The sequence below is a fragment of the Neofelis nebulosa genome, chromosome 4, assembly GCF_028018385.1.
Source record: "Neofelis nebulosa isolate mNeoNeb1 chromosome 4, mNeoNeb1.pri, whole genome shotgun sequence".
NCBI lineage: Eukaryota > Metazoa > Chordata > Mammalia > Carnivora > Felidae > Neofelis > Neofelis nebulosa.
Genome location: NC_080785.1, coordinates 155708817 through 155729057, shown reverse-complemented (window position 1 = coordinate 155729057; position 20241 = coordinate 155708817). Strand labels below are relative to the sequence as shown.

The window sequence follows — 20241 nt, the reverse complement described above, 5'->3', positions numbered from 1 at the left end:
AGCCATTTCTCCAAGAAGTCCTGGTTTCCACGAGGGAGAAAGTGTGTTTCCAGACCACCATCTGGGTGCCAGAGGCGCTCACTGCAACAGGCTTAATCATTACCTCAGGGCCTTTTCAGTGAACAGAGCTATAAAAATATTTCTTAATATTTGTATTAGCCTCCCCGCCTTTGATCCACATGGAACTTGCTTTTGTATCTTATTGCTGGCCTGTTCATGAGGCATCTGTCAGCCCATTTATGCTCACGTCCCTTTTATGAGAACTCCCAGGAGAAATCTCTCACTGCCAGTGCCTAGCAATGTTCACTGCTCTTGGCAAGAGGGCTAGACACTGAACCTGCAGCCAATCTTATTCCCTTTGTTGCTTCAGCTGCCAAGAAACTGAGGGATAGGGGTCAGGGACCTGTGGCTTGAGGAGGATCCTTAAGAGGTCACAGGGACATTCTGTACCCACCTTTCCCCCAGCCTTACCCTCTTCCTGAGTGCCTGGTGATGACCTGCTTGCCATTTATAGGCACAGGTGCTTTTCTGGGGCCGCATCAACAGCTGGCCATAATAGGCCTCAAGGACCTTGAGACACTGCCTCTTGTGAAGCAGCACTTCCCATCAGAGCACTGTCAGAGCCGCTAGGATGCCTCAGGAAAAGCACCCTCCCTGGCTCCATCCCGAGAGATACTCTATGGTGCGAGGTTGGCCACTGACCTACTCAGATGCATGGCCAGAAGCCAGCACCCTCATCCAGGGTAACAAGTCTAAAGGCTATCACAGCATAACTATATAGTTACTTCAATCTGTCCTCACTGTCAGGGTGATATGACTGCACCAACCAGTCTGGGGCAGAGGTGGTGCAGGCATCCTCATGGCTCAGATGGTACTGAGGCCTTATTCTGAATGTGGATGTAGTTAGACACAGTAGGAGCTCTGCTGCCACCACCCTCCACCCTCCTACACAACAGGGCGTGGACTGGCTTTCCAAGAAAAATGATCATCCTTCCCCAGGGCAGGAGAACATGCCCTCCAACACGTGGGCCTGTACCTCTGGCCCAAACTGGTAAGCACAATAATCCACAACGGGAAGAGGCACCTCTGGTTCTAAGAGGGCTCAGAAAGTGTGCACCCAGGCTAGGGAGCCATGGAAGCTCCTCCTCTCATGTTGGACAAGGACAGACACAAGCAAGTGCTCCTCGGAGAATGTCCCTGCCCTGGTTGGAGACCAGCCTACATGAGCGGAGGATGGTTCCTATGGCTCCCAAGACAAAGTCCACAGTCTAGAGCACCTCCACACTTCCCTCTCACTTCTTCCCACGTTCTTGCTTCATTCCCCCTAACCATGGAGGGCCCCACTCTGGCCCTCAGCTCAGCCTGGAGGCCCCCCCACCCCCAGCCACACTTTCTTCGCTGGCTGTGGGTCGCACCCACGGAACTGGAGGAGCAGTACTGGAAGGAAGGTGGCAGCCCCTGCACCTCACCTTTGATCTCTAGCCACTGCTCGTAGTCTTCCTCCTCATCCTCATCAGGAGACTGGAAGACGCTTGGGCGGCTGGCCACAGGTAGCTGCTTGGCATGCACGTAGTTCTTCACCTGGCCTGGTGGGCTGCTGATGAGAGGAGGCCTCTTGCCGGCGCGGGGGAGTACTCGAGTAGGGGCACTGGGCGTGCTGGGTGGGGCATCTTGGGATGGAAGGAAAGATACTCATGCTCAAGGTCTGTGGTGCACAATTCCCCGTCTTCCCACCTAAACGTATGCCACAAATGCATTAAATGGGGCTGGGTCCTTGGCTTCCAGCATGGCAACTGGTAGGGGGTGGGAGCTCATTGAGGACGCCATCTTCATTTCATAGAAGAGGACACTAAGGCTCAGAGAGGAACGACTTGTCACGGTCACCCAGCCTGAAGAAGACAGGCTGGGCTCTGCAGGCAGCAGCTCTGGCAGAAGCCTCCCTAACACCTGCACTCAAAGCCCAGGGATGTGCCAGCTCTTCTGGATAAGACCTGAATCCCCACACCTGGCTTACAACCACTCCCTCTCACTGTCAGTGGCAAGCTGATGACAGCCTATTCAGGGCTTTTCAAACACAACTCCTGGCCTGAGGGCCTGCGGTGAAGGACTTATACAGTCTTTCCTCCCTCTCTGTGAGTGAATTTGGCTTTAGGTTAATTTTCTCAGCTGTCTCCTAGAAAATCTGACAAAGATTGATGGTGTTTTGTTTGGTCAGAAACGTTCTTACGTTAAAAGTAAGCTGATCAGTAAATTGCACAACCACAGACATGGGTGGGCTCCCTACAGCAAGGGATTCTCATACCTCACAGGTCTCATGGAGCTCCTGTGGGCCAGGTGCCCCCCCTCCCCCAATGGATAAGGGTCCCATCCCTCACATCTGAGCTGCTGCTCTAAATCACACTGCGGCCCCACAGTCCTGGTGTTGGGTTTATAACCCTTCAGGGAGCTTCCCTGGTATAATCTAAAATTGGTCCTTGAACTCAGAGGGCAAGGAAAGACCAAAGAAAGAGGCAGGCCACTCCAGGTTGGTGGGTAACAACTGTAATAAGCAACAGAAACTTACATGAGGCTTGTCTCAGGTGGCAGCAAAATGAATGGATCCCCACACCCACCCACCAAATCTTGAAAGTTTGTATTAAAAAAAAAAAAAAAAAAAGGCCTTAAATGGGTTCAGTCACATATACCATGCAGGTGTTCTCAATACCACATCCTATCTCAAGGCTATGTGCTTAGAGTAGCCTCTGGGAGCAGGGAAGACAAGGAAGCCCCACATTTCAAGTATAGGGGAGAGACTGAGAAGCCTCTGGAGTGCCAGGATCCAGCTCACAGGCACATCTTTTCAATGACATTCCCCAACACCTGGGCCATGTTTAGTCAGGGCCCCCCACCCCCGCCGACTGAAACCTGGCTTATTTGTCTCTGTTCCTATGGGGCAAGCACTTTGAAGGCTGGGTTTATGCTCTCCCCTGGGCATTTACTGTAGGAATGAGAAGAATGAAAGTCCTCAATGAATGCGGGATGAGAGGAAGAAGTCTGAGGGGGGACCTGCCGTTTCTGAGATGCCCAGGGACCCCCAAGGGGAAAGAGCTGGCAGAGTGAGCCCCAGCAGGGGGAGACACAGGATGGGGGAGACCGCACTCACCTGTGCTAGTTTGTGCCTTCTGCAACTTCAGAAACTGCTGCAGGAAGCTGCCATCATTAGCAAACTTGTTGGAAACAGAAGAGTTGTGTGCGTTCGCAATTCTAGACCCGAGACAGAGGACAAAGAAAGTGAGCCACAAGAGGAAAGGCAGGGGCCTGCCTCGCCCGTTCCCCCCCAGCATGCTCACCTAATGGGACCCAAAACCTGCTCCCAAAAATGTCTGGGAACTACTGAGAGCAGCCTTCATTGTAAGATGGAACACTTATTCTGGTCAAGGCAATACTACCTATATTGATGTTATCTCTACCTGCAATATTGACCCTACAGGTTCAAACGGTATCTCCAACAAAACAGCTTAAAAGCACCTGATCCTCCTGCACAGCACCTGTCGTACTTGTCAACTAAATAGCTGGGCTGCTTATTGGCTCCTATGTCTGTCTCTCCTGCCAGACAACAGAGATTTCTAAGGCAGGGCCTGTGTGTCTGCGTCCATGTGTGACTGCAGTTCTGGGCCTGGGCCAGCCAGCGCTTCTGTGGGTATCACAGGTGCACAGCACAACACCCAAAGCAATCTCTTGGTGGAATAACTAAAGGGGAATATTATACTCTTATTATTTTTACACTCTTTTTTGTTTGCCAAAAGTATATTTAAACATGTATTTTCAACAAGTCAGCACTAAAGCAAACCCAGGGACCCAAATGTTTAATTCAAATCTTGGGGCACCTGGGTGGCTCAGTTGGTTAAGCTTCCGACTTCAGCTCGGGTCATGATCTTACAGTCCATGAGTTTGAGCCCCACCTCGGGCTCTGTGCTGACAGCTCAGAGCCTGGAGCCTGCTTCAGATTCCGTGTCTCCCTCCCTCTCCCTCTCCCTCTCCCTGTCCCTCCCTCAAAAAAATATTTAAATTCAAATCCATTTTCCCTGCTAATAAAAGCAATAGATGTTTATTATGGAGCAATCAGGAACATATAGAAATAGAAATCAAAGGGAAAAATCCGAAAGTCTTTTCCCCTCAGAACAGCCACTGCTAACTCTTCAGTATTTTTCTTTGAAATAGAAGGAAATAAGGCTACAATCATAGTATATATCCTATTCTTCCATTTTCTGCTGTAACATACAATCTTGCCCAAATCTCAGAAATTCCTTGTATATGCTGCTTTCAAGGCCCTACCTTACTCCATCCAATAATTGGTAAAAGCTTATTGAGCCCATAGATCAGGCCTTTTTCCTTTAAAATTAAGTTTTATTCTTCTAGAAATGTTATAACGAACTAAAAATGGAAACACCCTCATCACAAAAAGCACTGGTTAAATAAATTATAAGACTTCCATAGGGCTGCAGATGAAGGAACCCTGAAAAGCTAAAATTTTAGAAACAAAGCAATAAAGCACATTAAGTGAAAAACAAAAAAAGCAGGATATGAAACAACTATAGTATGGCCCTATTTATATCAAAAAATATTTGAATTTAAAAACACAAGTATTTGAGTTAAAAATTATTAGAAAAATCCATCAAAATCCAACCAGCACTGTCTGTGGGTTGCAGGGTTATGACTGATTTTGGTTTTGCCTCGTTTTCCTCTCCTTTACTTTCCAGAATATCTACTCTGTATAATTTTTTTTTTTTTTTTTTAACACAAAGGAGGATCTGCAGATAACTAGCTTTAGCATTAAACAAGCAGGGCCTCTGGCAGCCCTTGTGCTCATACTGTTACCTCCCTCAAGAGGGAGGGAAAGAAAGTGGGGACAATGAAAGGCAAGAAACACCTCAGGGCAGCAGCAAGACAGCAAATGAATCCCACTTATTAACAGATGGTAAGGGATATTATGCCGTTAAAAATGTTGGCTCTTAGGGGTGCCTGGGTGGCTCAGTTGGTTAAGCGTCCAACTTCGGCTCAGGTCATGATCTTGTGGTTCGTGGGCTCAAGCCCCGCATCGGGCTCTGTGCTGACAGCTCAGAGCCTGAAGCCTGCTTCAGATTCTGTGTACCCCCCTCTCTGCCCCACCCCTGCTTGTGCTGTCTCTTTCTTTCAAAAATGAATAAACATTAAAAAAAAAAATTTTTTTAATGCTGGCTCTTAAAGAACAGATAAACAAAACATGTTCCATCCACACAACAGAATATTATTTGGCCATAAAAAGCAATGACGTCCTGACGCATACTAAAAAGTGATGAACCTTGACAGCATTATGTCCAGTGAAAGAAGCCAACACAAAACGCCAAATGTTATATGAAATGTCTACAATAGCTTAATCCACAAAGACAGTAAATTAAGAGCTGGGGAAATAAGGAGTAACTGCAAATGGGCACTGCGTTTCCTTTTGGGGTGATACAAATGTTCCAGAACTAGAGAGTAGTGATGACTGCATGATGCTGTGAATATACTAAAGAATCACTAAATTAGGCGCCTGGGTGGCGCAGTCGGTTAAGCGTCCGACTTCAGCCAGGTCACGATCTCGCGGTCCGTGAGTTCGAGCCCCGCGTCAGGCTCTGGGCTGATGGCTCGGAGCCTGGAGCCTGTTTCCGATTCTGTGTCTCCCTCTCTCTCTGCCCCTCCCCCGTTCATGCTCTGTCTCTCTCTGTCCCAAAAAATAAAATAAAAACGTTGAAAAAAAAAAAAATTAAAAAAAAAAAAAAGAATCACTAAATTGTACAATTTCAAAGATCAATTTTATGGCATACTAATTACATCTCAAGAATAAACCTTAAAAACTACGATGGTTCTAAAGAGTTGTAATGCAAGGAAAAGCTTTTCTTTTAAAAAGTTGAGGGGGGGGGCGCCTGGGTGGCTCAGTCGGTTGAGCGGCCGACTTCGGCTCAGGTCATGATCTCACGGTCCGTGAGTTCGAGCCCCGCGTCGGGCTCTGTGCTGACCGCTCATAGCCTGGAGCCTGTTTCAGATTCTGTGTCTCCCTCTCTCTCTGACCCTCCCCCGTTCATGCTCTGTCTCTCTCTGTCTCAAAAATAAATAAACGTTAAAAAAATAAATAAATAAAAAAATAAAAAATAAAAAGTTGAGGGGGAAGTGGCAAATAAAATTGATCACAACTTTGTGAGACAAAGCAAAGACATGGGAGGGGACTATAGCAAAGTGGATGTCTTGAAGCAACTTGAATATTTCTTATTTCTCCAGTGAGAAAGTCTATTGTTTTTTAAATGTTTATTTATTTATTTTGAGAGAGAGCGCAATATAGAAAGCAAGCAGGGGAGGGGCAGAGAGAGAGGAAGAATCCCAAGCAGGCTCTGCACTGTCAGTGTGGAGCCTGACACGGGGCTCAAACTCACAAAACGTGAGATCACGATCTTAGCCGAAATCAAGAGTTGGATGCTAAATCGACTGAGCCACCCAGGCACCCCTTCAGTGAGAAATTCTAAAACTTGTTGTTCTATGCTTTTACAACAAAGAAATTAACTTTATTTCCAAAGCTACCTGTATTATGCACCCACCCACGTGATGCTCCCCTTCAGCTGTCTGATCCTGGTGTTGGGATCCAGCTGATTCTGGGATCTCTTGAAAGCATTCCTACAGGTCTTTCCCATCCTGGTACAAGTCCTTCCATAACTCTAGGGCAAGAGCCCACAAGCCCACTGACTTACAAATCACTCCATATCTAGTCTCCACATTCATGAGTGCCTCAGAGACCCCAGGCTCTGGGTTCCCATAAGAATATGGTCTAGGGGCACATAGGTGGCTCAGGTGGTTAAGCGTCTAACTCTTGCTTTCGGCTCAGTTCATGGTCTCACAGATTGTGAGATGGAGCCCCATGTCGGGCTCTGCGCTGGCAGCGCGGAGCCTGCGTGGGATTCTCTCTCTCCCTCTCTGCCCCTCCCTGCTCATACACACACGTGCTCTCTCAAAATAATAAATCAAGTTAAAAAAAGAAACAATAAGGTCTAAGTTCTGCCCTCAAGGAGATGCCACAAATGCTTAGAAAAGGTAGGAGGGGAGCTGGGCCAGCTCTGGAGAGGGTTTAATATGTTCCATGCTTCACACCCCAGAGGAAGGGGCCTGCCTCTCTGATTATCGATCTCCAGCCTGAAATTCTTAGATCCTGTCATCCTGATCACATCACCCCTGCTCAAAACTCTTGGGAGCCCTCAACATTTCTCAGGAAAGGCAGGAGGGAACGCTGCCTGATCTACCCCCTGCTTGGCTCTGAAACAATTCCTTTGGTGCAACAGCTTAGCCACCTGACACACAAGGGCTCTCTTCCCTCCCTGCCTTCTGCCAGACAGGCCTTTCCCTACTTCCTCAACAGGCTGGCTCTGAGAACACAGAAGAGCCTCTTCTGGGCTCCTACAGTGGCCGCTGCACCAGGGAACACACTACCTCATGTTACCCACTGGCAGCTCTGGGGGTAGAACTGGCACTCCCTTTATTAGTAGACCATGAGTCCCATAAGGAAAGAGATGGAGTTTGGGTCTTTGCTCTGTGCTACATCTCTGGCCCCAAGCCCACAGCTGCTCAACACTAAATAACTGGTGAATACAGGCAGGCCATCTCTGAGCTCCCACATACCCCTCATTTCTCTCTTGCCACCTGAGCCTCCTGAAAGAGCATCTGTGTCACTCCTTGCATCATCAGGCTGTGGTCAGGTGCAGGTATAACCTGACTGATCTTGAACACAAAACTTCTGCCAGTGACCCTCTAAGACCCCAATCCAGCCACAAGGGGCACTTACTCGCCAGGATGTGGGGGCTGAGGGCTGATGACCACCTGATTCTGCTTGGCTTTCTGCTCCATTTTGGCTTCAATTTCACGTTTCTTCTGAGCAATGAGCTCTTCCTGGTGAAGTATGTTCATGTTCATTTTTCCAGACTTGGGAGGTGCAACCCCAAACCACCGGTTAGCTTTCCCTGGGGAGACAGAAGCAAATCAGAAATCATCATTGCAGGGGGCACCTGGGTGGTTCAGTTGGTTGAGCATCCGACTTCGGCTCAGGTCATGATCTCACGGTTCGTGAGTTCGAGCCCCACGTGGGGCTCTGTGCTGACAGCTTGGAGCCTGGAGCCTGCTTCGGATTCTGTGTCCTCCCCCCGCCCCTCTGCCCCACCCCTGCTTGTGCTCTGCCTCTGTCTTTCAAAAATGAATAAACATAAAAAAAAAAAATCATCATTGCTCTACAAACATGTTCAGCAGCTGCTACAGGAACGGCCCAGTTGCTGCTGCCTGCATCAACAGACATTTAAGCGTCTGTTTCTTTATTTACTCCATGAATGTTTAACTGAGTTATGTACCAGGTGCTCTGCTCAACTAGGGAAGGGGTCTCTGCCCATGCGGATCTCACCTTGGGGTAAAAAGACAATGGACTTACAATGAAAAAGTACCCACAAAATCCTAAGAGCTCTCTGATAGAAACAAAAAAAAAGGAGGGAAGAATAATAGAAGAGCAACCTATACAGCTAGAGCAGCCAGAAAATAACTGTTAGCAAAGACCTCTTAAGCTAAAACCAGAAAGATAAAGAGCCAGCCTCCCGAAAAGCCACATGGGGAACTATCTTGGCAGAATAAGGAGAAGTTGCAAAAGCCTAAGGCAAAAAGAAGCCTGGTATAATCAAGGACCAGCAAGGGCCCAGTGTGACCAGAGTGGACTGTTATAGGAATGGGGGTGGGAGGCCAATGTAGGAGTCCAGGTTTTACTTAAAGGGCTTTGGGAAGTGACAAGGGAGTATTATGCTGACAAACGGTATTTTTAAGGTCATTACGGCTACTACTTGGAGAGAGTACATGGTGGCAGCAAGAGACCAATAAGGAGGTGTACTGGCTCCAAGTAAAAGATAATGGTGTCTTCAGATGACCGTGTTAAGTGTAGAAATGAACAAGACACTTCAAAAGCTTCCCATGGGACTCAGGATAAAATCCAAATTCTGAAAGTTGACTTTCAGAAATGACTCCCCTCCTCACTTCCACTTCATTCTTTTTTTTTTTTTTTAACTTTATTTTGAGAGAAAGAGAGAGAGAGAGCAAGTGGGGTGGGAGGGGGGGAGAGGGAGAGAGAGAGAATCCCAAGCAGGCTCTGCACTGTCAGTGCAGAGCCCGATGTGGGGCTTGAACTCATGAACCATGAGATCATGACCTGAGCTGAAGTCGAACGCTCAACCAACTGAGCCACCCAGGTACCCCCCACTTCATTCTTGATATTCTTCAAAACGACAAGCTTCCCTCCAGGCACTCCCATAGCTGGCAGCCTCTCATCTCAAATGCTTTCTGCTTAAAAAGACCTTCCTTGACTACCTAGTATCAGCAGCCTCCACCTCCATTCTCTCACATCATTATAACCTCTGTAAATATTTCCTCTTGGTGCACTGTCTGACGCCCCAGTAGAAAGTAATCTTCAGGAAGGCAGGGCCCTTTTTGGTTACCACTGCAACCCCAGCGCCTAACATTGTGCCTGGCACACAGTATTCGCTGAATGGGTGAATGCACCCCAGTCGGAGGTTGGGGGGGGGGGGGCGCGGCCAGTCTGGGAGAGAGGGAAAGGCAAGCCTTGTGTTCAAGCGGGGGCTCGAAAGACCCAGGTAAGTGTGTGTACAAGGAGTCCTAGAGTAGTTCGGAAAAGCAGCTTTTCCAGAAAGCGGACACAGGCCAGACAGCGGCTGCTCGAAGAAAGGGGCGCAGGACAGCCCAAGGTTGCCGCTGTTTCGGGGAGCAGAGCTCTGAGCAGCTCTGAAGGCGATTATTTCGGAAAGAGAGCGCAGGACTGCCCCAGTGGCGGCCTTTACGGAATACCCGCGCCTTCAGCAAACCAGGCGGTGGGGGCAGCAACTGGGTCTGGGGTCTCGGGAGACCGGGAAGATGCAGAAGCCGCCGCTTCGGGACGCCCTGGGGGCTGAGGCGAGGGGCTAATAGGTCGGGGTAAACCCAACGGGACGACGAAACGGCGACGCGTAGCCCCGAGGACCCAGGCGGACGCTTGAGGGGAGGCGGGAGCTGTTACCTGCAACATCCCGGTTGTCCATCTTGAGACTCATCCAATCCCACAATGCTCCGGTTCCACTTGAGAAGGCTAGTTATAGTGCGCATGGCCTGACGGGAGATGTAGTCTGTGTCGGCCAACCAAGCCCGGCCACTCCGTGGATACCTGGAGCCTTTCCCCAAGGAAAGCAAACCTCAGCCTATTGGCAATTTCTGGTCTCAGTCCCGCGGACCAAAGGGCATCGCCTTTTCTCACACCTTCCCGGAGCCTCAGCCACTCCAAAGACAAACTACATGTTCCAGAATGCTTTATGCGGCAGCTCTCGCGAGAGACGTGAGAAGCGCCCCGCCCCGCCCCGCGCTCCTGCTTCCGCCTCCCTGTGGCGGCGGCTTGTTGTTGTGGAGGCCGAAATGGCGGCTCAAGCAGCGGCGGCGGCTCAGGCGGCGGCGGCCCAGGCAGCGCAGGCGGAGGCAGCCGAGTCGTGGTACCTGGCGCTTCTGGGCTTCGCCGAGCACTTCCGCACTTCCAGCCCGCCCAAGATCCGCCTGTGTGTGCACTGCCTGCAGGCCGTGTTCCCCTTCAAGCCGCCTCAGCGCATCGAGGCCCGCACGCACTTGCAGCTCGGTTCCGTGCTCTACCACCACACCAAGAACAGCGAGCAGGCGCGCAGCCACCTGGAGAAGGCGGTGAGCGCGGACCCGGCCGCGAGGGAGGAGGCGCGGGCTCTTTTCGGGGCCTGGGCTGACGGACTGCGACCCCGGCGGGCAGGGGCCTCCTGGCCCGTCTTCGGGGACCTGGGGCGCGACTTCAGGACGAGCAGCAGGACCCCGAAACCGCCAGCCTCTCAGGGCACCCGAGGGCCTTTCTCTGTACCTTACTTAACGTCTTTGGTGACACGCAGGGCCCCAGCACCCCGCGCAGGGTACTCGAGAGTTGTCTCATCAGGAGCAATAGGGTCCCCAGATTCTTCAGGATTTCGGGAGGATATCATCTTGTTGGCGCCCATGGGAACGCCACCAGATCTGCCAGTGGGGTCCTGCAGCTTCCTGCTCTCCAGGGCTCAGCCCCGGGGGCATCATCATGACCGTTCCTTCCTGAAGTGACTCAGGATAGGGGAGGGTCAAGGTGACAGTTCACACAGTTCAGGCAGCCCTTGGGAGCCTGAAGTTTGGTCTCTCAGGAAACCTAAGAAGGGATCCTCACCCTGGACCCGGAAGTCTGATAGAAGTATCTGGAGGGTATTAAGCCCCCATCACTGATGCAGGAGTCGTAGATGGGAGGCAGAGGGTCAGAGAGAAGAGGTTAAGATCCTGTAAGGAGGCAGAACTCAGGGGGCCTACGTTCCAGGACCATTTGGTGGAGTGGGGTGGGAGATGCCTAAGCTTCTGCTTTTTCTGTATCCATGGTGACTTCTCTTCCTCCCACCATCTGTTTAGTCTATCCCCTTCACAAGAAAGACCCCATCCCCCCCATCTTGACTTGTGGGATCTCGGTGCTTCAAAGAATGTGGGACAGTGGCCCTCATTGTGCCTCTTCTGGCCTTGGCGTTGTTTTTTATCACGGGAACACTGTGCTCCTGTCAGACCGGGCCTCCATTTGCCACTTACCCCAGGTTTATTCTGCTTAGAGATTTCATGAGAAGAATCAACTTAAGTTTTTTATTTATTTATTTATTTTTAATTTCTTTTAATGTTTATTTTTCATTTTTTTTTTCAACGTTTTTTTTTATTTATTTATTTTTGGGACAGAGAGAGACAGAGCATGAACGGGGGAGGGGCAGAGAGAGAGGGAGACACAGAATCGGAAACAGGCTCCAGGCTCCGAGCCATCAGCCCAGAGCCTGACGCGGGGCTCGAACTCACGGACCGCGAGATCGTGACCTGGCTGAAGTCGGACGCTTAACCGACTGCGCCACCCAGGCGCCCCTATTTTTCATTTTTGAGAGAGAGAGAGATGGAGGGCAAGCAGGGAAGGGGCAGAGAGAGAGGGAGACACAGACTCCGAAGCAGGCTCCAGGCTCCCGGCACAGAGTCCAACGCAGGGCTCGAACCCACGAACCGTGAGATCATGACTTGAGCCAAAGTTGGAAGCTTAACTGACTGACCCACCCAGGCGCCCCTTTATTTATTTTTTTAAGTTTATTTATTTATTTTGAGAGAAAGAGAGCGAGCATGAGTGGGGGAGGGGCAGAGAGAGAGGAAAGAGAAAGAATTCCAATCTGCGCTGAGGATGCAGAGCGCAACGCAGAGCTCGATCTCAAACCATGAGATCGAGACCTGAACTGACATCAGCAGTTGGATGCTTAACCGACTGAGCCATGCAGGCGCCCCAAGAATCAAATTAAATGTTTAGAACTTACTGATGTGAGGTAAATCCGGGCCCACCTGTGGCTGGTAATGAATTGCCTTTGGGAAGATATCAGATCTTTGCAAACTGTAGAGAGTTGGAAGGGGACTTTAGTCGTTCCTTGATCATCTCCCTTGTTTTAGGAGTGAGGCAGTATGGGTTCAGAGAGATGAAGTGATTTGCCCAAAGCTACACAGCAAGTTATTAACAAAACTGGCTCAAACCTGGGCTCAAGGTCACCAACTTCAGTGCCAAGACAATAAGTCATTATTGTTTCTATGAAGTTTCTTTTTCTTTTTCTCTTCCTTTTCTTTTATTATTATTTTTTGACGTTTATTTTGAGAGAGAGCACGAGTAGGGGTGGGGCATAGAGAGAGGGGGAGAGAGGGAATCCCAAGCAAGCTCCACACTGTCAGTGCAGAGCCTGATGTGGGGCTCAAACCCACAAACTGTGAGATCATGACCTGAGCAGAAACTAAGAGTCGGACTCCTAACTGACTGAGCCACCCAGACGCCCCTAGGTTTTTTTTTTTTTTTTTCCCCTTTTATTCATTCAACAGATATTCAGCTCACATCAGGTGCCAAGCTCTATTCTAAGGGCTATGGATCAGGGATGACTAAAATAGTCCCTGTCAACGTGAGCTTATGTTTTAGTAAAGAAGACAAACATTGAATATGTAGTAAAAGGTTAGGCACTGGTAGAAGAACCATGGAAAATATGGTCCAGGGTGAAGAGATGGAGTTGATGGGGAGCTTTTTTTGGCAGAGGTAGTGGGAAAGTCTATTTGTAGGCGTGACATTTGAGCAAAGGCCTGAATGGGATGGGGAAAGCGAACCTGGAGAACAGCTCAGGATGTCAGGTCGATCCTGTGACTGGATAGTGTAAGGTCTCTCCTAGGCAGTGATGAGGCTGAGATTAGACGAAGCCCCAGACTTCCTTAGGTGTGAGGGTGCTGGAGACTGCTTAGGCCTGGTGGCCCAGTGCCTTCAGTGAATTGAGGTTCTAAAGCTCTCTTCTCTGGATTAACAACAAATTCTGCCACCTTCCTTGCTCAAGGGTCATTCACTCTTTTTCCAGCAGTGGTTCATAGTTGCTGTGTATGTGGTCACATTTTGCCCACCCAGTGCTGTGCAGGGGAAGCAGCCATGCCTCGGATTACTTCCTTGTAGCCACTGGGCTTTTGGACCCATGATTTAAACCCTTATGCTGGTGAAGCACCTTCCCTTGATTTTACAGAACCCTGAATCTTGTGGGGTTTTCCACAGAGCCACAAGGTTGCCTCTGTAGCGCACACTGACCTTATACTTGGAAATCCCTTCCTTTCTGTTGGGTGTATCCCCAGCTGGGAATTTGTCCAGATTTCAGTTAAAGTGCTGTTCTCCATGCTGTTTTCTTTCTGCAATTGTATGTTATCTCCTATTGTGTTGCAACATAAGCATGCTTTCTTTATCTTTGCTCTTTATTGGTCCTGTGATTTCCCCCAAATCAGGGTGCTATCAACTTTTACTCATTCTTACCCAGACTCGCTCAATAAAAAAATCGGAATATATTCTTCTTTTAGAAGTGGTTTGTTTCTAGTTCTGAAGAGCAAATGGCCAAAGAAGTTCCAGTTTCTTTTCAGGGAGCCAACACAGAGTATCAAAAAGCTTTTTTTTTTTTTTTTTTTTTTTTTTAAAGTAAACTCTACCCCTAACATGGGGCTTGAACTCACAAACCTGAGATATAGAGTTGCATGCTCCACCGACTGAGCCAGCCAGGTGCCCCAAAACCTTTTTTTTTTTTTTTTAATTTTATTTTAACATAAACGACTGCAGTATTTTGTGACTATTTTCTCCTTGATCATTCCTCTTGCTGTTATTTTCTGAACACGTTTTCTCTAACTTATAAGTGCTTTAGGTAAAACTTTTTTTTTTTTAAGTGTTTATTTATTTGTTTTGAGAGAGAGAGAGAGAGCAGGGGAGGAGCAGAGAGAGGGAGAGAGAGACAATCCCACCTAAACTTAGTACCCCATTCTGCTTCCCTGTTATTTTCACATCTTTTGCTTTCTCTCTGAGAAATCCCCAATCTCCCTGGTAATCACTTTTTTTTTTTTTTTAATACAAAGTCCGGTTATTTATCCTCTGTTTGCTTACTGTCAGCATCTAACTGCCTCAACTGCATTTGTAACCTGTGTAGAAAACCTATAACATCCCCATTGGCTTCATCAATTGACCAACTTTGGAAGAATCCTCCATTAAGTGTTTCTATCAAAGGTATGGAGGCTGTTTCTCCCTTTGCTCAGCAGCTTGCTTGCTTTTTTTTTTCCTTAAGATTTTATTTTTAAGTAATCTCTACTCCCAGCTTGGCACTTGAACTCACAACCCAAGATCAAGAGTTGCTTGCTCTTCCAAATGAGCCTGCCAGGCGCCCCTCAGCAGCTTTCTTTGAGGTCACAGCTGTTGGTCTCTCATTGGTTCCTGCCTCTGTGGGCCCTTGGAGCCCCTGCTGGCTTCTTCACTCCCTGGGTCTGCTCAACAACTCCTGTAGCTCTTATGGTGCATGACTGGACACTTCACCTGAGAGTCTCCCCTTTTAGATTATGGTTTTGGCAGTGATGTGTGTGTGTGTGTGTGTGTTACCAGAATTTTGGGCTGCTCTGGGACTCCTGGTCCCAGTTCATGATTATAAGAGATGTCTCTTTGCTGAGAAATCTCTTGGCTAGACAATGTGTGAAGTTGTCTTCTGCAGGTTCTTTCATACTGTATTCCTTGTCATTTCATTTTTACCTGGGATTTCCTCTTGCTGAACACCTATTCTTGGGTATATTTTCAGTCTTCGCTGGCCTAATTTTTACACCGTTGTTCCAGCAAACAGTCCCATTTCAGTCATTTGCACATCCTCTGCGGAGTCAGGAAAATCTTTGTGTCTGTACTTAGATGTAGATGTATACCCTCTTAACTAAGCTTTTGATCACATTTCCTCTTTATTCTTTGGTCAAGAAATGCAGCATCATCCTTAGACTTTGCTGATTCGAATGCCACGGAGGAATAAATGCTGCTTCTCTTGAATGAATTGTGCATTATTTCCTATAATCTAGGTAGTCGTTCATTATACAGTGATTTGTTTTGACTGTGGTATCCTACATCCATGCCATATTTGCTTACTCTTTGAGTTTGGAGTGGAGCTGCTTTTCTGTGGTGGTTTCACTTACCTGACTTAGAAAGTAGCTCCAAACTGTGTCATCCAGATGCCTGTTAATTCCACTTCCAGGTTTGTTTTGTTGTTATCATTGTTGTTTTTAATTTATTTTGTGAGAGAGAGAGTGAGAGCAAGCACGAGTGGGGAAAGGGCAGACAGAGAATACCAAGCAGGCTCCATGCTGTCAGCACAGAGCCCAACACAGGGCTCCACCCTACAAACCATGAGATCACGACCTGAGCCAAAACCAAGAGTCAGACACTTAACCGACTCAACCACCCAGGCTCCCCCACTTCCAGGTTTAACCTGAGAATCTCTGGTTTACCTTCTCAGCAAGTGATTAAATGCTTCCCTTTCTAAGGCCCGAAAGGACTTAGTTCTGGGCCTTTCATCAGCAGGCATGGCTGGAGCAGATCTTTCATCCTTCCGCATCATGTCCTGCCAAATTCCATGCCCCATTGCTGGGAGCAAAACCTTGTGCAGAAAGTGTATTTGCAGAGCTTGGCGTTAAGCATTTTCATGGAAGAGTGTGGTCTGTGCTTCCTCCTGTTTTCATTTCTATTTTCTTCACTCTCACTCTCTGTCTCCTCTGAATTCAGGATGTGAAATCTGTCTAGGAACCATCCCTTCACGGTTCCACCAACTCGTCCCCCTGCCTCCCCTCCAACCCCTGATTCTTCCTCTTCCTGCTTGGGAATCACTGAGGTATTGTTGCCACCTTCTACATGCCAGGCTCTGCATGTGGTCTTCTTGGGGACACTGTCTCATTGGATCCTCAACAAACCCATGAGGTAGGGACCACCTCCAACTTGTCAGTGACATTGCTGAAGGGGTTTCTCCTAGTCAGGGTCACACAGCAGAAAGAGGCAGGCTGGCTTCTAAGTGCTGAGCTTCCATCCCAAAGGAGTTACAGTCGATAACTATTTCTGTACATTTTTGTGGTTTAAAAACCTGATTAAAAAAATTTATCTGTATTTTGAGGTACAAGAAGCCTTGACACTCTCTCAGCCCTGGATGGAATCTTCAGGCATGAGAGAGAGATGCTCATTCAAGCTCTTCCACCCCTCATAGCTTGTACTGATTCTGTGGTGCCCCTCACTTACCCTGAGGGCCCCAAGGTGACCTCAGGAATTTCTAATTGTTAGTTTATATCCCTGTCCGGCACCTGCAGGCTGCCCAGCAGTGAGAGGCTCTGACTTTGGCTTCTTTCCCGTCATGAGGCAGGAGATATAAAGCTATTTTTTAGCATTACGCCATAAAATATAGATGGGGTAGCAACTTTGTATAAAATAGGAGCCTTAGATAAGGTATCCTCTGTACTTCAATTGTGAGGTATGTTTTCTGAAGTCTACATATTTCTGGTTTGTGAATCTATGTTGCAAGTGTTACAAAGACACAAAAGTGAAGCCATTTGTTCCTTGACAGTTGTTTGACTGACATTCCGGGGAAAGTGACTGAGTTGCCCTGACAAGGGCCAGTCTTGTAGCTCTCCCAGCCCAACCATGTCTCCAGTCACACAGGTTCCTCCACTGGTTCGCCCTCTCCTTCCAACTGGTGGCCTTCAGGAGCCTCTCTTGCTACACTGACCTTCCCTGTGGGGAGGAAGTGGTTCTATAGAAAGCACACCCCGACTTCTGTATTTATTGGCTCCATTGACGTCACCTGTTTGACTGAAACGGGCCTGGCCTCCATGGGAACCCTGAGCCCCTTCTGTCCCTGCTGCAGGGGGGCCTTGAGAGGGGACACGCAAGTTGGCTGCAGAAAACCTTTTGCCTGGGCTCTACATGTGTGTACGTGCATGTGTGTCAGGAAGGACCCCTGTCAGTAGTGCTGGGGCTTTTTTTGGTCTCCATTCCTTTCACCTGCTCCCACAGTGCCTCCTTCTGGCCCACCTATATTTTGCAGGCAGCTGGTGTCAGAGGCAGTTCCAAGTCTTTCCCTGCTCTGCGATTTCCTAGCCACCATTCACCCTAGGCCCAGAGGCATCTCTGTTCCTAAGACCAGCAGCCCCTTGGGCCCCTCTTCCTCCCTTCGCATTCTCTTTGCTGTCTCTAGGTGCTCTTAAACCCAGATCTGATTAGGTGCTTCTGTTTTATGACTCTGACTGAGATAGGCTCCAGGAATGATATTGGGGCATTTTGATCCATAGGCAGGGCTGCCACATTAATGGTACAGAGATCCATTGGGCCTTCCAGCCTCACCTTCCTGCCTTCCGTCTTTTTCATGGGTTCTCCTCTGCCTGGGGCATTTCCCACTCCCACTTTCCCTGGGGACATCTCCCCCTCACTTTCTACACCACCACCCTCAAGGCCCAACCCAGGCTGTCATCCACGCACACACTGTTCTCGCACAGAGCATAGTGAGTCAAGGTCTTCTGTTCAGCGCTGGATCCTCCCGCCAGCAGTTGCCAAGACTCTGAATGTAGGATGAGTGGGTCGGCAAGGACAGTGTCAGTTGCATGCTTGGGTCCTAGGTGGTCTGACGGAGTGTGGTTGGTGTAGTTCATGTGGTGGACTGGCCCATGCACACCCTCACCAGTGCCTCCTGTTGGAACGTGGAACTGCAGGGCACAGCAGTCTCCAAGTGGGAGCGTGTCATCTGAACCCTGTGCTGGTGTGTGTGCCAGCAGAGAAGAACAGTGAGGTCAGGTCTTAGAACTGTCCCCACAATCCTCTGGCTGGATTTTGCCCACACCACTCCTTCTTGGAGCTCTCCTATGTCCACTCTGAGGCTAGCTTTGCTCATTTCCAAGCATCTTTTAAAGTGGAAGATTTTTGGTGCACGGTGGTGGCTCAGTCGGTTAAGCGTCTGACTTCGGCTCAGGTCATGATCTCATGGTTCATGGGTTCGAGCCTCACATCGGGCTCTGTGCTGACAGCTCAGAGCCTGGAGCCTGCTTCAGATTCTGTGCCTCCCTCTTTCTCTCTACCCCTCCTCCACTCGTGCTCTGTCCCTCCCTCTCTCAAAAATAAATAAACATTAAAAAATTAAAAAAAAAATAAAGTGGAAGATTTTTTTTAATGTCCATTCGTTTTGAGAGAGCACGTGTGTGTGCACAAGCAGAGGAGGGGCAGAGAGTGAAGGAGAGGGATCAATCTCATGACCACTACATAATGACCTGAGCCAACATCAAGAGTCAGACACTCAACTGACCAAGGCACCCAGATGTCCATGGCATCTTTTTTTTTTTTTTTAACATTTATTTATTTTTGAGAGAGAGACAGAGCATCAACGGGGGAGGGCCAGAGAGAGAGAGAGACACAGAATCCGAAACAGGCTCCAGGCTCTGAGCTGTCAGCACAGAGCCTGACACGGGACTTGAACTCACGGACCGCGAGATCATGACCTGAGCTGAAGTTGGACGCTTAACCAACTGAGCCACCCAGGTGCCCCCATAAGCATCTTGTAAGTGTCACTGCTCCAGGAAGGACTGACACCTGCAGACCCACTCTCCAGTTGTAACTGATTTCTTGTGTCACTGTCTGCCAGCTGTCAGTGTACTGCAGTGAGTGGTACAGCGGGGCTGTCTCTACTCCTGAAGCATCTCTGCTTTGGTGGGAGGGGGCTCCAAATACGACTCTGGAGGCTGGCAGGACAGAAAACTGCTGTCCGAAGGAGGAGCAGGTGCTCATTTTCCCATCCTTTCAGGCCGAGCAGGTCACCTTCCCCCTTAACTGAGCACCTGGAGATTTTGGTGACAGGACGACCTGTGTAAACCCTGAAGTGGAGCCAGTAAGCAGGCATCAAGTGTTTGAGAATTAATTCTTTTTTCTTTTTCTTTTCAGTGGTTGATATCGCAGCAAGTATCCTTTTCCTGTTGGTACTGTTCCCTTTAAGGAAAGCTCCATTTGAAAAAAATAATAATAATAAAGATTGTATTGCAAACTTGAACGCCCCCCCCCCCATAAAGCACCCCAGAGTTTTAGGCTTTGCCCCACCTAAAGAATCCCTTCTTCGATGTGGCCACCCTTATGGACCAGCATGGCATGCCTGGGTGCCATGCTCCTCTGTATGTCCTATCAGCTAGCTCTGCACCCAGGTGGCACCAAAACTAGGGACTGCTGGAGGAGAACGTGAACTTGAGGTTTTAGAACAGGCAAGGATGTTTCTCTCCCACCAGCCGCTGTAACATAAGAACCCCAAGTTGTGGCCCTTGTAAACTGACCACTTTGCAGTGTCTCTCCTTCCTTAACTGGATGTTATTAGATCCAGCAGTTTGAAGATGTTAAGTTTGAAGCAGCAAGTCTTTTGTCCGAGCTGTACTGTCAAGAGGTAAGAACAAGGTTTCTGAAAGCAAAGTCACTTTCCCTGTAGTAAAGGCACAGTGACAAACTGGCTCTCAGGAGTGGCCTCTCTGCTGGCTTTTAATACTTCCCATTACTTTTCTACCTCCGGTGCCCTGGCACAGAGCATCCATGAGTCGTCACCTGCTAATGAAAGCCAGCAAAATCTTTTTACCAAAGACTGTTGGAAAACAGCCTTGTTCCTAGGTTTAAGGTGATTAGTTCCTAACAAGTCCATATGCCTTCTTAACCTGGTTGTGATCTCAGGCATAGCTGAAAATCACCTTTCCTCACTTTGAGCAGTCACGTGGGAGGCTCCCTGGGCAGCAGGGACTACATACTTCACATCCCTGGCCCCTCTCTCTGGTTGTAGA

General features: G+C 48.7%; 2 protein-coding genes across 5 annotated transcripts in view; one reads left to right on the top strand and one right to left on the bottom strand.

Moving 5' to 3' along the window:
* The window catches only part of SUGP1 (SURP and G-patch domain containing 1), a 32352-nt gene extending 22006 nt beyond the window's left edge, over nt 1-10346 (bottom strand). Inside the window, exons 1-4 of one of the 2 annotated variants that reach the window (XM_058727318.1) lie at nt 10082-10346; nt 7826-8000; nt 3143-3243; nt 1470-1670 (exon numbers count right to left, since the gene is read on the bottom strand). In XM_058727318.1, the coding sequence (XP_058583301.1) occupies nt 1470-1670; nt 3143-3243; nt 7826-8000; nt 10082-10115 (511 nt within the window). In that variant the 5' untranslated portion in view covers nt 10116-10346. The remainder of the gene's footprint in view (nt 1-1469; nt 1671-3142; nt 3244-7825; nt 8001-10081) is intronic. The other variant, XM_058727317.1, reaches the window with a different exon arrangement.
* Nucleotides 10347-10430: 84 nt separating this feature from the next.
* Nucleotides 10431-20241, top strand: part of MAU2 (MAU2 sister chromatid cohesion factor) — a 30610-nt gene continuing 20799 nt past the window's right edge. For 2 of the 3 annotated variants that reach the window (XM_058727321.1, XM_058727320.1), the window contains exons 1-3: nt 10432-10746; nt 19370-19387; nt 19791-19856. In XM_058727321.1, the coding sequence (XP_058583304.1) occupies nt 10471-10746; nt 19370-19387; nt 19791-19856 (360 nt within the window). In that variant the 5' untranslated portion in view covers nt 10432-10470. Of the gene's footprint in view, nt 10747-19369; nt 19388-19790; nt 19857-20241 lie in introns of all 3 variants that reach the window. The other variant, XM_058727322.1, reaches the window with a different exon arrangement.